Source organism: Caretta caretta, chromosome 4, assembly GCF_965140235.1.
Source record: "Caretta caretta isolate rCarCar2 chromosome 4, rCarCar1.hap1, whole genome shotgun sequence".
NCBI classification, from domain to species: Eukaryota; Metazoa; Chordata; order Testudines; family Cheloniidae; genus Caretta; species Caretta caretta.
Window position 1 is genome coordinate 91,491,912 of NC_134209.1, and position 14,992 is coordinate 91,506,903.

General features: G+C 39.4%; 1 protein-coding gene across 3 annotated transcripts in view; it reads right to left on the reverse strand.

Moving 5' to 3' along the window:
* The window catches only part of PDLIM3 (PDZ and LIM domain 3), a 39,803-nt gene extending 25,502 nt beyond the window's left edge, over positions 1–14,301 (reverse strand). The window contains exon 1 of one of the 3 annotated variants that reach the window (XM_048847975.2): positions 13,930–14,301. In XM_048847975.2, the coding sequence (XP_048703932.1) occupies positions 13,930–14,022 (93 nt within the window). In that variant the 5' untranslated portion in view covers positions 14,023–14,301. The remainder of the gene's footprint in view (positions 1–13,929) is intronic. The other 2 variants (XM_048847977.2, XM_048847976.2) reach the window with 2 other exon arrangements.
* Positions 14,302–14,992: the final 691 nt, after the last annotated feature.

Consider the following 14,992-nt stretch of genomic DNA (forward strand, 5'->3'; position numbering starts at 1 on the left):
CTACAATAATACCTCCCACTCACCTCAGCTTTGCCTGTCACCCCAATGAGGCCTAAAATAATGACACCCAATAACCTAAACAGAAAGAAATAATTTAGTATATTACTACTGATACAAGCTTAACTATTTACATTTCTACAGTGTCTTTCTGTCAGGATAGTTTCACATCACCTTTCAGTCAGCCCCTGAGGAATGCCTATCATTTCTGCTGAACTTGTTGGCTGAAGCAGACCCTTTTATCTGAATGAGGAATCCATGTCTGTAACAACTTTTCTAGCCTCAACTTCCACAGCTACATTCTCAGATGGGGCAGGGTGGGGGGGGAGAAGGAGGGAAGTGGTCAGGCAGGCAAGCTGAAATTCTGTCCGTCAAACTGTAAGAACTAGCCTCTGTGTCCAATATGAAAGGGGATCTGAAACATGGATAGGCCAAGAGCGGGAACAGTCACAAAAGCCTTTTTCAGCATGCTGATCACTTTCCCTTTTTTTCTATTTGCTGCTTGTCAGAAATGTTCAGCAAACGAGCTGGGATCAGGTTTTATTTCAGGTCCACAAGAGTTTTAGCAGCTAAGATTATCCTGAGACCCTGGGTCTCAAAACAGATTTCAGCCACTCTCCATCTTTCCTTTGTTGGAAAGCTACCAAAGCATGTAGCTGTTATAATGCCCCGAGGGGCAGGACAATTTTTCCACTGCAAACCAATTACCTACAAATTATTTATCCCACCTGGGCCATATCTTTACAGAGAATTTCACAGACTGAATTTGTAAATTCCTGACATGGATTACACAGTTATTAGCCAAGTACCAGAGGGGTAGCTGTGTTAATCTGTATCCACAGAAACAATGAGGAGTCCGGTGGCACCTTAAAGATTAACAGATTTATTTGGGCATAAACTTTTGTGGGCAAAAAACCCCACTTTTTCAGATGCATTGAGTGAAAATTACAGATACAGGCATACATATATTGGCACATGAAGAGAGGGGAGTTACCTTACAAGTGGAGAACCAGTGTTGACAAGGCCAATTCAGTCAGGGTGGATGTGGTCCACTCCCAATAATTGATGAGGAGGTGTCAATACCAAGAGAGGGAATATTGCTTTTGTAGTGAGCCAGCCACTCCCAGCCCCTATTCAAGCCCAAATTAATGGTGTCAAGTTTGCAAATGAATTGTAGCTCTGCAGTTTCTCTTTGAAGTCTATTTTTGAAGTTTTTTTTGTTGAAGAATGGCTACTTTTAAATCTGTTATTGACTGTCCAGGGAGATTGAAGTGTTCTTCTAGTGGCTTTTGTATGTTACCATTCCTGATGTCTGATTTGTGTCCATTTATCCTTTTACGAGAGACTGTCCAGTTTGGCCAATGTACAGGGCAGAGGGGCATTGCTGGCACATGATGGCATATATCACATTAGTAGATGTGCAGGTGAATGAGCCCCTGATGGTGTGGCTGATGTTGTTGGGTCCTCTGATGGTGTTTAGATATGGGGACAGAGTAGGCAATGGGATTTGTTACAGGGATTGGTTCCTGGGTTAATGTTTCTGTGGTGTTAGTAGCCATACGCCCATTACTGTTGTTTAACTGCCAAGATCTAAACAAAATCTGTGGGGTTGATCCTTGTATCTCCCCTAACCTTTGCTCCTTCAGGTTGGTGTTCCTTCATTTGCTGAACTGGGAAAGAGGCTTTCACTAGACACTTACAAGAGTCTCTCTTGGCTGTCTTACATTGATAACAATCCTTTCTGTGGCCAATTTTGTCACAGTACCAACATTTAACTGAACTGTTTCCTTTAATTTTTGCATTATTGACATTTTCCCTTGTTTTACACACCAAATTTATCAGTTTATCTTCTTATTCAATAAGATCCTGAACCAGATTAGAATCTCTTCTTTCATCATACATATGGAACCACAGAGGTGTATTTACAGGGCTCATGGTGATCAGGTTCCATCTTCTACACTAGCAGCTACATTCTCTTCTGGACATGGTTACAAGAAAAGATTCAAGCTCTGTGGAAAATTGGATTCCTTTTGCTGATTTTGATTGGCAAATCCAAGTCCAACTGAGTATTTATAAATTGGTCCATTGCTAGTTTAGCGTTGAGAGCCTTCATGGTATCTGGCGATGCTAGGAACATAAGTCTTTGCAGGTTCTCTGCCAGCTGAGGTGGGATTTCTTCTTTCCTTCTACTTCTAGCTCTAGCCTCTTAGCTTTACCTTGGCCAGATCAGATTGATGGCTAGCTCCAAACTGCGTGTCAAGGGCTTGTACCAGGTTTGGCTAACTCAGTCTCTTTTCCTGTGGGTAAGTTCTGTAGCACAATCAGAGCTGGGCCACCCAAGTTGGCTGATAGTAACCCCCATTTCTGTCCCTCCTCCCAGCCATTCATTTGAGCTGTAATGTTGAACTGAGCCAAATGAGCGTCCCAGCAGAGATGATCCATGCTTGCTGCTGGGGGGGGGGGGGGGGGGGGCAGCCAGCTTCAGCAGTGTTACTGAGCATACTCAGTCCAAGTGAGCATGTTCTGTATAAGCCAACCAGCCAATCTGGGGGGTCACGTGACCCCGCATGTCCTTCCATGCATCACCTCTGCCAGGAAGTTTTTTCATTATTTGAGCTGGGACAAACTGACTTGTCCCCTCTGAGTCTCTGTGGGTTGCAAATGGGGCAGAAAATTGTTGTAAATATCTGGTATTACCCTAGTCCTCTGGCTGGCTCAGTTCCTCATCCAGACAGCTACCTTCCACTATGATCTGTGACCCTTTGATTTCCTTCTGGACCTGAATTTTCAACTCAAGTCCACGCTGCAACTCATCTCAGCAAGTTCCAAATTGGCCAAAGCCTGTTTGGTTTCCACTGCTTCATGGAAAAACTTTAATCAGATTGTTGTTCACCTCATCAGTCTGCTTTACCATTCTAGCCCGGGTGTGTTGCCACTGGGTTTCCCAGTCTGTCCAAGTGTTTTTTAGTTGCAGCTCCATACAACAAACTCATCTCAACCTGCAAGTTCTCTCTGAGCCCTTTCTGGGAAACCTCCTGCTCTTGTTTTAGATCTTGTTTTAGGTCTTGTCTTTAATTCCTTTTGCGAAGTCTCCAGCTCCTATTTGAGATCTTGTTTTAAATCCTGCTGGCCATTTTTTATTTCTGCAAGATCCTGCATTATTTGTTGCATTTTGGTTCAACAGGAATACCATTAGCTCACAGTCTCTCTACTTGGAAACTGGATCCCACTGCTCACTCCAGTGTTACCCCTTTTTGGCCTGAGCTGCTTGCTAAAAATACAGTGTCTAGTAGGTTGCTCCAGATGGGAGTAGAAATTGGTAAAGTTGGGTATTTTTTCATGCAATTTTGTTTCTTTACAAATAATGTAAAAAGTCTTGTGACTGTGAATGCAGAAGGAATCAAGAACAAAAAGAGCAGTTTCTTACCTTACTGCCTCTTCAGTCAACACAAGATCCAAAAGATCTCTTTAGTTTTTTCCATGATCACATGTGCTTACAGGCTCCTACTTGGGTTTCTCCCTCTTCTCCCCCCATTCCCAGTTCATGTTTGTTCTCAGTTTCTGTGTGTTTTTACACTGCCATGCACATGTTTGAATGTGACCCCTCTGCCCACATGATGCTAGTTTCTGGGCAGACTGTATTAGGCTTTGTTTTCAGTGTGGTCCCTTGGCTGTCTCTTACAACTACCTTAAATGGAGGACTTGTTCATACATCAGTTTGAACTAGATTTCACCCAGCTCATAACATTCCCAATAGTATTTTGGCATGGTTTCTTTCATGGTAAAGGAAACATGCTTTAAAACCTGTGGTAGCCAATCAAGTATTCCTCTAGTGACTAAAAGCAACTGTTCTCTGCAAAGATACAGAGACATTGTTCCAACCTGAGACACAGTGTTTTCTAGAAATTCTGTTAGGGTGACACAGGTTCATGCTTAACTACCACAATTTAGCCCTTTGTTAGAAAACAGGACTCTCCAATCTGTTAAATATACCAGATGCACACAACTACATCTGTACTACAATCTGGTAGATAGTACTACCTGTGTAGCAAACAATGCTGATTTTCATTGTATGTAAACACACAAATATTGACTGAAAGCCATCGTTGTAAGCTGTCTACTGTACCGCATTTCTACGAGAACCAATAGTTCCAAGTATCAGAGATAACAGGTCCAAAAGTAAGGGAAAGTTGTGCAATATTTGTGCCATAAATCTCCTGACTACCAAAAGGGAGTTAGTCAGTCTTCATCCTCCCATGTCCAAGAAATGGGGTAAGAAATACTTCAAGAACACTTGCATAATGACAGGTTTCAGAGTAACAGCCGTGTTAGTCTGTATTTGCAAAAAGAAAAGGAGTACTTGTGGCACCTTAGAGACTAATGCTCAAATAAATTGGTTAGTCTCTAAGGTGCCACAAGTACTCCTTTTCTTTTTTCAAGAACACTGTTTTCTCCAGCTTTAAGTTTACACAGGGTTTTCTATGGAACATCTCTGTCAAATTTTCCTACCATGCAGTTGAAAACCACCTTTCTATCAGGTAACACTTCATTCTACCTAATATCTGTTAGGTAATTTCTCAGGGGCATATTTAAATTTGAGACAGCATTTAAACTTGCCCACATTAAAAGCATCCATTTATTATATATTTGTACAGCACCTAATACAAAGGGGTCTAACTTGGTTGTGGCCTATGGGCACTCCACAGTATGAATAATAATAATAAAATAAATGAATAAGTACCAAAGTGGTTCTAGTTTCTCACTCTAATAAGAGCTTTAAATTTGAGCTTTAAATAAATAAATGAAAGAAAGTGCTCCTAATTGAGTACATTTGAAAATATCTCCTTACAAAATGCACCATCAGCTGTTTTCAGGTTTAACACTATTTACAGCCAGCCCTATTTAAATTTAACACTATTTACAGCCAGTAAATGAGTTAAACTGATAGGTCTATAAAGGTTGTTAATACATTTGTCTTGGGGTGAGGCATGATTGTGATAGAGTGATCACAGATTCTTAAATCTGTGGAAAGGACAAGAGCAAAGGCCTAGATTCTGAAAGGTTTTCAAATCAGTAGGAGTTAGGCACCTTATACCTTTAAGAATCTGGGCCAAAGTTCTTGCAAATATGAGGGGAGCAAAATATCTGACAAAACTGTCATAACAAAACTTTGTACTCTTTTACTAGCCGAAAGTTTTAAATTTCGTGCACAATAGCACACTTTTAAGCAGATTCCAGTGTTTCCTTTCCCCTTGATATGGTAGAATCCTACCTGGCTGAACAGCCAGTGCTCTACAGAGATTCTTGCTCTCTGCAGATCAGATCATTAGTTCTCGGGAGGTCTTGTGGAAAGGAGAAGCTTCAGATTAATCTCCTCCCCTTGAGGCTCAGAAGTACCTGCTGATGCAGCTCCATGTGTGTGCTGATGGGGCAAGTGTCATCTGGGTTGTTGACTGGGAGTCTTTAGCCCTGCCCCTTCAGCTCTTCAGAAGTGGCCTGGCCATGTCTCTCAACTTCACACTGTCCCAGCTGTTGGATATTACTAGTGTAGCACTAAATTGATGGAATAGTGTCATGTAAAGGCCAAGGGACAGGGGAGATCCTGGGGTGAAGGATAAACTGTATTGGGGTTGCCATTGGGGCAGTGTAAGTGGAAAGTAAATACATAACTTTTAAAAAATTAAATTCTCTTGCTACAGTTTTTGAATCCCCTAGTCCAGTGGTTCTCAACCTTTCCAGACTACTGTACCCCTTTCAGAAGTCTGATTTGTCTTGTGTACCCCCAAGTTTTACCTCACTTAAAAACTACTTGCTTACAAAATCAGACATAAAAATACAAAAGTGTCACGGGTCACTATTACTGAACAATTGCTCACTTTCTCATTTTTACCATATAATTATAAAATAAATCAATTGAAATATAAATATTGTACTTAACTAACAGTGTATTGTATATAGAGCAGTATAAACAAGTTATTGTCTGTATGAAATTTTAGTTTATATTGACTTTTTATGTAGCCTGTTATAAAACTAGGCAAGTATCTAGATGAGTTGATGTACCCCCGGAAGACCTCTGCATACCCCTGCTTGAGAACCACTGCCCTAGTCTGTAAGAGTATTGGGGAAGGAAGATCCCTCCTCTCAGCAACAGTGAATATAAAGCCCTTCAGCCTTGTTTTCTCTGACAGTATATCTCTTTTGTACATGGCTTTGGGCTTCCGATGATCTGCAATTTTTTTCAAAGATATTCCCAGGCTTCTTTAGGGGTCTTCCCTCTGCCTCTTTAGGACACTTGTTTTTACATTCCGTTACATCCTTCCCATGCCAATGTCGGCGCACAGGGCAGACACTAGTCTACTCCATACCTCCCAGTCATTTGCTACCGCTTTCATATGGTGTGGAGAACAGCTGTTCTGCCCTCCCTACAAAGGGTTCTCCTTAAAAATTCTCTTAGGTGCCATCGTTTTCTCACACCAATTGGTTTCCACTTGGTAACTTTGTGTAGGAGTCTGCATGTTGGCATGTGATGTACATGCCCCAGATATGTTTAGAGATTTCTTCTGATTCTGGTGGAGATGAGCTGCTGGTTGGTGATTTTTCAGATCTCTTTGTTGGTGTTGAAGTCTTTCCATTCAGTGTCTGGAATTTTTCATAGACACTGATTTTTGAAGTTGTCTTGTTTTCTGTCTCACTTTTTGGTAGATCTCCAGCTTTTGCAGCTATATGTTAATACTAAGATTATTTTAGTTGAAAATTCTCAGTTTTGTTCTGGTGCTGTATATCTTTGATTTTGATACCTTGTTGAGTTTGGTGAATGCTGTGGATGTCTTTCCTATTATTGATGTCACTTCCTTCTTGAGGTCTCCATTGGCTAGTATGGTGGTGCCCTGGTAGATGAACTGTTCTGCTTTCTTGATGTTTTTGCTTTCTAACGTGATGTTATTGCTTGATATCTAGATTTTGAGGCTTTTGTTTAGATTAAGGAGAGAGACTTAACATTAAAGCAAGAGGATGAGTTGGAGAACTGCTACTCTAAACAAGTCTAAAAATTCGTATTTTGGAAGTTTGTCCTAAAGAGAATCTCATACCACTGATTGGAAAATATGGAATTAAAAACCCTGCAAGAGAGAGGTTACAAAGATGCATAATTTTTCTGTCCACCTATAGTATTTCCCAGGGCAATGTGCATATTACTCACACCTTCATCAAAAGGAATATCTTTTGCCTTTCCCAGTACAATTCCAGTCTATAAAACTACTCTACTGACTTCTAGAAATCCATTTAATTTCAATTAAACCTTCAATTCAGGAATACTTTTTTACTTGCATGATAAAACAATATTACACATTACCAAATAGCAAAGTGAATACATTACTGGAACAATTCATCCTCATGGAATTAAGTTCTTTTGAAGCTGCCTGTAGAACGTGATAGGCAGCAGAACCATTTCATCTCTCAAATTTGGAATTCCACTTTTTCTCTCACAAGTGTGTATGCACATGCACACACATGATAGAGATTAAAAAAATTCAGACACAGATGTTTTATTTAGAAATTTCTTTCTTACACCATTGAATTATTTCTTTTGCTGTTTAATTCCCCTCCCTTCCCCCCAAGAACATTTTTCTGCTGCCTAAAGCTCAGGCTTCTTGTCCTCACCTTCAAGGCCCTTCAGAACTCAGCCTTTCCTGCACCTGGTTTTGTCTCTTATTATGTCACAGCCTAGGCTGCTCATTTATCTTCTTCTCTCCTAGTCCCCTTTGAAGAGTTTCCCTTATCAGCTCTTTCATGGAACGTCCTCTTGAACTGATCCTTAAGACCACTGCTTTTTCCTTTGATAAATCTCTCTTCCTTAGCATATTATGGGCACTACTGGAATAATAATAATAATTAATAATTAATTATGAAGTGTAGAATCGTTGGCTTCTTAATTCCATTTCCTGTCATTGCAGCCAGCACTGATGACTCATCAGGCAGGTGGAATCAGATCCAGAATTATTACTTCCTTCAGATACAGAATAGTCTCTCTAGTGTGCTCTGAACAGACCATTTATATGTAATTTTTGCCTATCCATTTCCAAATATCCCTCGCTTTGCTGCCAGGCAGTGTATTTATGGGAGATTACTGCACTTCCTAGTACTTAAGACATTTATGCCTCTATGGTGTTTGGAAGCATTCTGTAACTGGCCAGAAAAACACTGCACTCTCTCTCTTAGTTCTTAAGTATTACATCACATATAAAATTGCTCACTGAGATTGTACTTTCTTAAATACATTTTCCCAGGAAATGACAGATTAACAAAATCTTGTATTCTTGAAGAAAGAAAGATTCCATTAAAAGCATGGAATGTACCATCACCACTGTATCAATGCTAATGAAACTGTCTCTTGTATTGTCTCTATGAGTATTGCACTGCTACATTTCCATGCATTGCAAGAAATATTTTATACATACTTTATAATTAAGCTGTGGAACTCAAAACTGCAGGATATTATTGAGATCAATAGCTAAATAAGATTCAAACTGATTAGGCTCATAAATAAGGATAAAATCTGCAGTTACACTAGTTAGGATTAAAAATGTAAGGGTTATTATTATGCTTCAGAATCTAAGCAAAAAAGCTGACTTCCAGTTGTGTTCAAGAAAGAATGCCCTCCCATCACATTATAGTAACGAACAACTAGTGCATTTGGGAAGATTTCATCTTCCTCTAAAGCGTCAGGTAAAGGCTGCTGCTAAAGAAAGGATATCAGATTAAATGGATTAATTTCCGCATTCTGGTATAACAAGTTCAAAGCATTAAATCTATTCTCTGTCACATAGCAGTCTCTGTCAGAGATAACTGTCAAGTATACAGCATGTGGAATTAATGTTCGTAGCAGCACAGGTTCAGTTCTTCACTGTGGTATTTTTCTGCTCAGTCATTTGAAAAATGCATCAGGATTGGGGAAGGAAAGGAGAGACAGAGCTTCTACATTTCTGAACCAACCTTAAATTCTTAAGTCAGTAAGTGTGATCCTCTGGGTTAGAAAAATGGGTTTTTAGTAGTCAAATACTCAATTGCCCCCTTCAACATAAACCTCTCTCCCACAAGAGCAGGAGCAAGAGCAGAGTGAAGCCACATAAGAACGGCCATACTGGGTCAGACCAAAGGTACATCTAGCTCAGTATCCAGTCTTCTGACAGAGGCCAATGCCAGGTGCCCCAGAGGGAATGAATAGAACAGATAATCATCAGATGATCTATCCCCTGTCATCCATTCCCAGCTTCTGGCAAACAGCGGCTACGGACACCACCCTGTCTATCCTGGCTAATAGCCATTGATGGAATTTATCTAGTTCTTTTTTGAACCCTGTTATAGTCTTGGCCTTCACAATTTCCTCTGGCAAGGAGTTCCACAGGTTGACTGTGCATTGCTTGAAAAAATACTTCCTTTTGTTTGTTTTAAACCTGCTACCTATTAATTTCATTTGGTGACCCCTAGTTCTTGTGTTATGAAAAGTAGTAAATAACACTTCCTTATTTACTTTCTCCACACTAGTCATGATTTTATAGGCCTCTATCATATCAAATGTAGTTGTTTTTTTTCCAAGGTGAAAAGTCCCAGTCTTATTAATCTCTCCTCATATGGCAGATGCTCCATACCCTTAATAATTTTTGTTGCCCTTTTCTGAACCTTTACCAATTCCAATATATCTTTTTTGAGATGGGGCGACCACATCTGCATGTAGTATCCAAGATGTGGGCACACCATGGATTTATATAGAGGCATGGATTTATATATGATATTTTATGTCTTATTATCTATCCCTTTCTTAATGATTCCCAACATTCTGTTAGCTTTTTTGACTGCCACTGCACATTGAATGGATGTTGTCAAGGTTCCTCCCCCACTCTGAACTCTAGGGTACAGATGTGGGGACCTGCATGAAAAACCTCCTAAGCTTATCTTTACCAGCTTAGGTCAAAACTTCCCTAAGGTACAAAATATTCCACCCTTTGTCCTTGGATTCGCTGCTACCACCACCAAATTAATACTGGTTACTGGGGAAGAGCTGTTTGGACGCGTCTTTCCCCCCAAAATACTTCCCAAAACCTTGCACCCCACTTCCTGGACAAGGTTTGGTAAAAAGCCTCACCAATTTGCCTAGGTGACTACAGACCCAGACCCTTGGATCTTAAGAACAATGAACAATCCTCCCAACACTTGCCCCCCCCCCCCTTTCCTGGGAAATGTTGGATAAAAAGCCTCACCAATTTGCCTAGGTGACCACAGACCCAAACCCTTGGATCTGAGAACAATGAAAAAGCATTCAGTTTTCTTACAAGAAGACTTTTAATAAAAATAGTAGTAAATAGAAATAAAGAAATCCCCCCTGTAAAATCAGGATGGTAGATACCTTACAGGGTAATTAGATTCAAAAACATAGAGAACCCCTCTAGGCAAAACCTTAAGATACAAAAAAGATACACAGACAGAAATAGTTATTCTATTCAGCACAGTTCTTTTCTCAGACATTTAAAGAAATCATAATCTAACACGTACCTAGCTAGATTACTTACTAAAAGTTCTAAGACTCCATTCCTGGTCTATCCCCGGCAAAGACAGACTATAGACAGACACACAGACCATTTGTTTCTCTCCCTCCTCCCAGCTTTTGAAAGTATCTTGTCTCCTCATTGGTCATTTTGGTCAGGTGCCAGCGAGGTTACCTTTAGCTTCTTAACCCTTTGCAGGTGAGAGGAGCTTTCCCCTGGCCAGGAGGGATTTCAAAGGGGTTTACCCTTCCCTTTATATTTATGACAGATGTTTTCAGAGAACTACCCACAATGACTCCGAGATCTCTTTCTTGATTGGTAATAGCTAATTTAGTCCCCAGCATTTTATATGTATAGTTGGGATTATGTTTTCCAATGTGCATTACTTTGCATTTATCAACATTGAATTTCATCTGCCATTTTGTTGCCCAATCACCCAGTTTTGAGAGATCCTTTTGTAGCTCTTCACAGTCAGCCTTGGACTTTACTGTCTTGAGTAGTTTTATATCATCTGCAGATTTTGCCACCTCACTGTTTACCTGTTTTTCCAGATCATTTATGAATATGTTGAATTGGACTGGACCTAGTACAGACCTCTTGGGACACCACTATTTACCTCTCTCCATTCTGAAAACTGACCATTTATTCCTACACTTTGTTTCCTATCTTTTAACCAATTACCAATCCATGAGAGGACCATCCCTCTTATCCCATGACCGCTTACTTTGCTTAATAGCTTTTGGTAAGAGACCTTGTCAAAGACTTTCTGAAAATCTAAATACACTATATCCACAGGATCCCCCTTGTCCATATGCTTTTTGCCACCCTCAAAGAATTCTAGTAGATGAGTGAGGCATGATTTCCCTTTACAAAAAACATGTTGACTATTCCCCAACAAATTACTTTCATCTATGTGTCTGACAATTTTGTTCTTTACTATAGTTTCAACCAGTTTTCCCGGTACTGAAGTCAGGCTTATCAGCCTGAAATTGCCAGGGTCACCTCTGGAGCCCTTTTTAAAAATTGGCGTCACATTAGCTATCCTCCAGTCACTTGGTACAGAACCTGATTTAAATGATAGGTTACAGACTACAGTTAGTAGTCCTGCAATTTCACATATGAGTTCCGTCAGAACTCTTGGTTGAATACAATCTGGTCCTGGTGACTTACTACTGTTTAGTTTATCAGTTTGTTCCAGACCTCCTCTAACGACACCTCAGTCTGGGACAGTTCCTCAGATTCGTCACCTAAAAAGAATGGCTCAGGTTTGGGAATCTCCCTCACATCCTCAACTGTGGAGACTGATGCAAAGAATTCATTTAGTTTCTCCACAATGGCCTTATCGTCCTTGAGTGGCCCCACTGGTTGTTTAGCAGGCTTCCTGCTTCTGATGTACATAAAACAACTTTTGCTATTACTTTTTGAGTCTTTGGCTAGCTGTTCTTCAAATTCTTTTTTGGCTTTCCTAATTATATTTTTAAACTTCATTTGCCAGAATTTATGCTCTTTTCTATTTTTCTCACTAGGATTTAACTTCCACTTTTTAAAAGATGCTTTTTTGCCTCTGACTGCTTATTTTACTTTGCTGTTTAGCCATGGTGGCTCTTTTTTGGTTCTCTTACTATGTTTTTTAATTTGGGGTATACATTTAAGTTGAGCCTCTATTATGGTGTCTTGAAAAAGTTTCCATGCAGCTTGCATAATATCAACAGTTCTTCCACTTGAAACACATGATTAATGAGCATTGACATCTTGCTACAAACCAGCAGCTTTTTGTCTGATATGATGATGAGTCAATGGCAAAATTATTTATTCCTCAGAAAGTTAGAATAAATGTAATTTATCTTTTGTTAGTATAATTTTAAACCTCATTGCACATAATCTAAACAAAGGGAAAATATAAACCAGACTCTGCTAAAATATTTTTCATTAGAGATAATGGAAACTATTTCCCCCTTGTAAGTCCATAAAAGGCAATGAAAGTCCCAATACATCTAGACATTTTTCACTCTTTTTACTCAACATGGGTTTTTTTCCCTCCAAAGTTTTCATGTCTCATACAACAAACATTTAGCATATAAGTTTATATATTAAGAGCATTACATTTTAAGGGCAAAATGGGATCTCAGTTATGCTGGTATAAATATGGAGTAACTCTATTGACTTACATGGAGTTACTTCAGATTTACACTAGGGTAATTTACTGTAGAATTTTGGTGCTTACCATTTCTATAAACTCCTGTTTGACGTACTTTTACTGCATGGCATCATCAAAGGTATTTATTTTACAAGTTCTGATACTTACGTAATACTGCGCTAAGATATTGTCTAAATTCTGAGTCTCAGTGCAGTACTTCCAAAACTATGTTAATGAGGTGGAAGAGAAGAATGAAACATGCTTTCAGTATGTGCAAGTACTGTAAACCAGTAGAAAATAAAGAATACTGATTCTGGTATTTGATGTATGTCACATAAAGCCTATTCAACAATATGTACTTAAACTAAGTTTACCTAATGGACAGGAAATATGTTTTGCTATTGCTTTAAGAATGGAAAACAGATTTTTGTGTGTTGCAGTCATTAAGTGACAACCTCTGAAATAAATGCCAGTTTTCAGGATACTACCTTAAAATACATAAAAAAGAGGAGGGATTGTGTTCTTAATCCTCTTTAAATGTGAAGTACTATAAGAGATTAATATTGAGTATCACTAAAAGCCACTAGTTAATGCATACGGTTTTTTTTCTTGCTTGTTCATGATAGAATAACTTTGTAATAAATCACTGATGTAAACTAAATGAAAACACAGAACTGTACATTTGTAGGAACATGGTCCCACTGCCTTTGCTCACAACACATAGATCTTGAATTGGTTAAAGATTTGTATTACAAACTCTTCTTAACTCAAGCTGACATGAAGATTAGTATACAAATATCCAGACACAAGGAACAGCTGCCAAGTCCCCCTCTCTCCCAAAGATCACATGGGCCAGTTACTGGGGCTGGTGAGAGCTGCAGTATGGTTGGTATCTTAGGCTGGTCTCTGGCTCCCTGGGGGTCCGAAACTGGAAAGTGAAAATCTGAATGCTTTGTGAAATCACACTGTCCTCTTACCTTGCCAGTGTCCCCTTGACACTCAAATTTCAGTGGAGGAATGAGCAGGAGTCGAATGAATAAATTTTGCCTGATAAAACAGTCTCTTTAAAATTCATACACACACAAATCATTTCAAAATTGTCAACTTTCAGCAACTCTAAATTTGAACAACAGTAATAAACGCAACCTGCAGCTAGTTCACTCGTTTATTGCTTCATTCAAGAAAAGTCAAAGAGCAAAAACTAAAACAATGTTAAAAATAATAAATAAAAGGGAAATAGAAAAGAACACATACCCTGGTTATGATCAAAGGCTGGTTAAAATCTATCCCTCCTGTCAGTCTGAATCCCCAAGGAGCAGGTCCTGGGAGAATGACGTTCTGTGGCATTGTACAACAATTTTCTGACCGCTACTATTACTGGATTATTTTTCTTTTTTCCCTAGCTTGGTAAAGGGAGCTGAAGGCTGAGCTGTAGGAATAAAGGTCCTGTCAGCAGTGTCTTTGCTGGACAGGGCAGCAGATCCTTTATACGCCTGAGAGGTTTTTTCTCATCCCACAGCTGCAGAAACAGCACTTTATCCCTGCTCCTGTATGACGTCACCCGTCTCTTGTCTCCTCCACCCACAGGGGGAGTACCAACTTTGGTAAAACAAAGTCTGGATGCTCTGTGAAGTTTATGGCAAATAGATTTACTTTATTTGCTGTTTCACAGTATACCGCCCAGCCCAGCATTCAGTAAGTTTCAGGTTACAACTTCCTGTTTCTCTCTTAAAGCAACCTGGTCTCACTTTTGGTGTTGTGATTGTATTACTGTACTATCTTTGCTTTAACCATACCACAGCATCATTAACATTGCACCTAACAAGAAATATTAATATTGAGCTTTGTCCCTCCTGAATGATCATTTTGCATTTCAGTCAACTTGTGATACAGTCATTTACTTGACCACAGAGTCTTTCTAGCCCTTCATTGGAAGTTTTCGGCTATAATGTTTTCTACAATGTACACATATAAAATATTTGTGCTGGCTTGAAAATGTTTACCAATGTCATAGATATTTCTTATACATAGACTTGGAAACAAAAATGCAACTAGTGTAATAGATAACCACTTCTCTTTCTTTTGGCATTGTCTTGGACTCTAGTTCTTATGCAGGTATGTTCAGTTTGTGCAGCTCACTCTGGCTCCCAGTTGGTTCTGTTGCATCAGCTGATGTTTTCTTTCCATCTTTCTGCTTCATCCTGACTCACATTTCTTTTGTATCTGATTGTAAAAGAGAGACAGGATTTTCCAGTGGTGCTGTTCTTAGATGTTTCCTTTCCTATTGTGCTGGTATAGTTCCCCATGAGTATCTTAT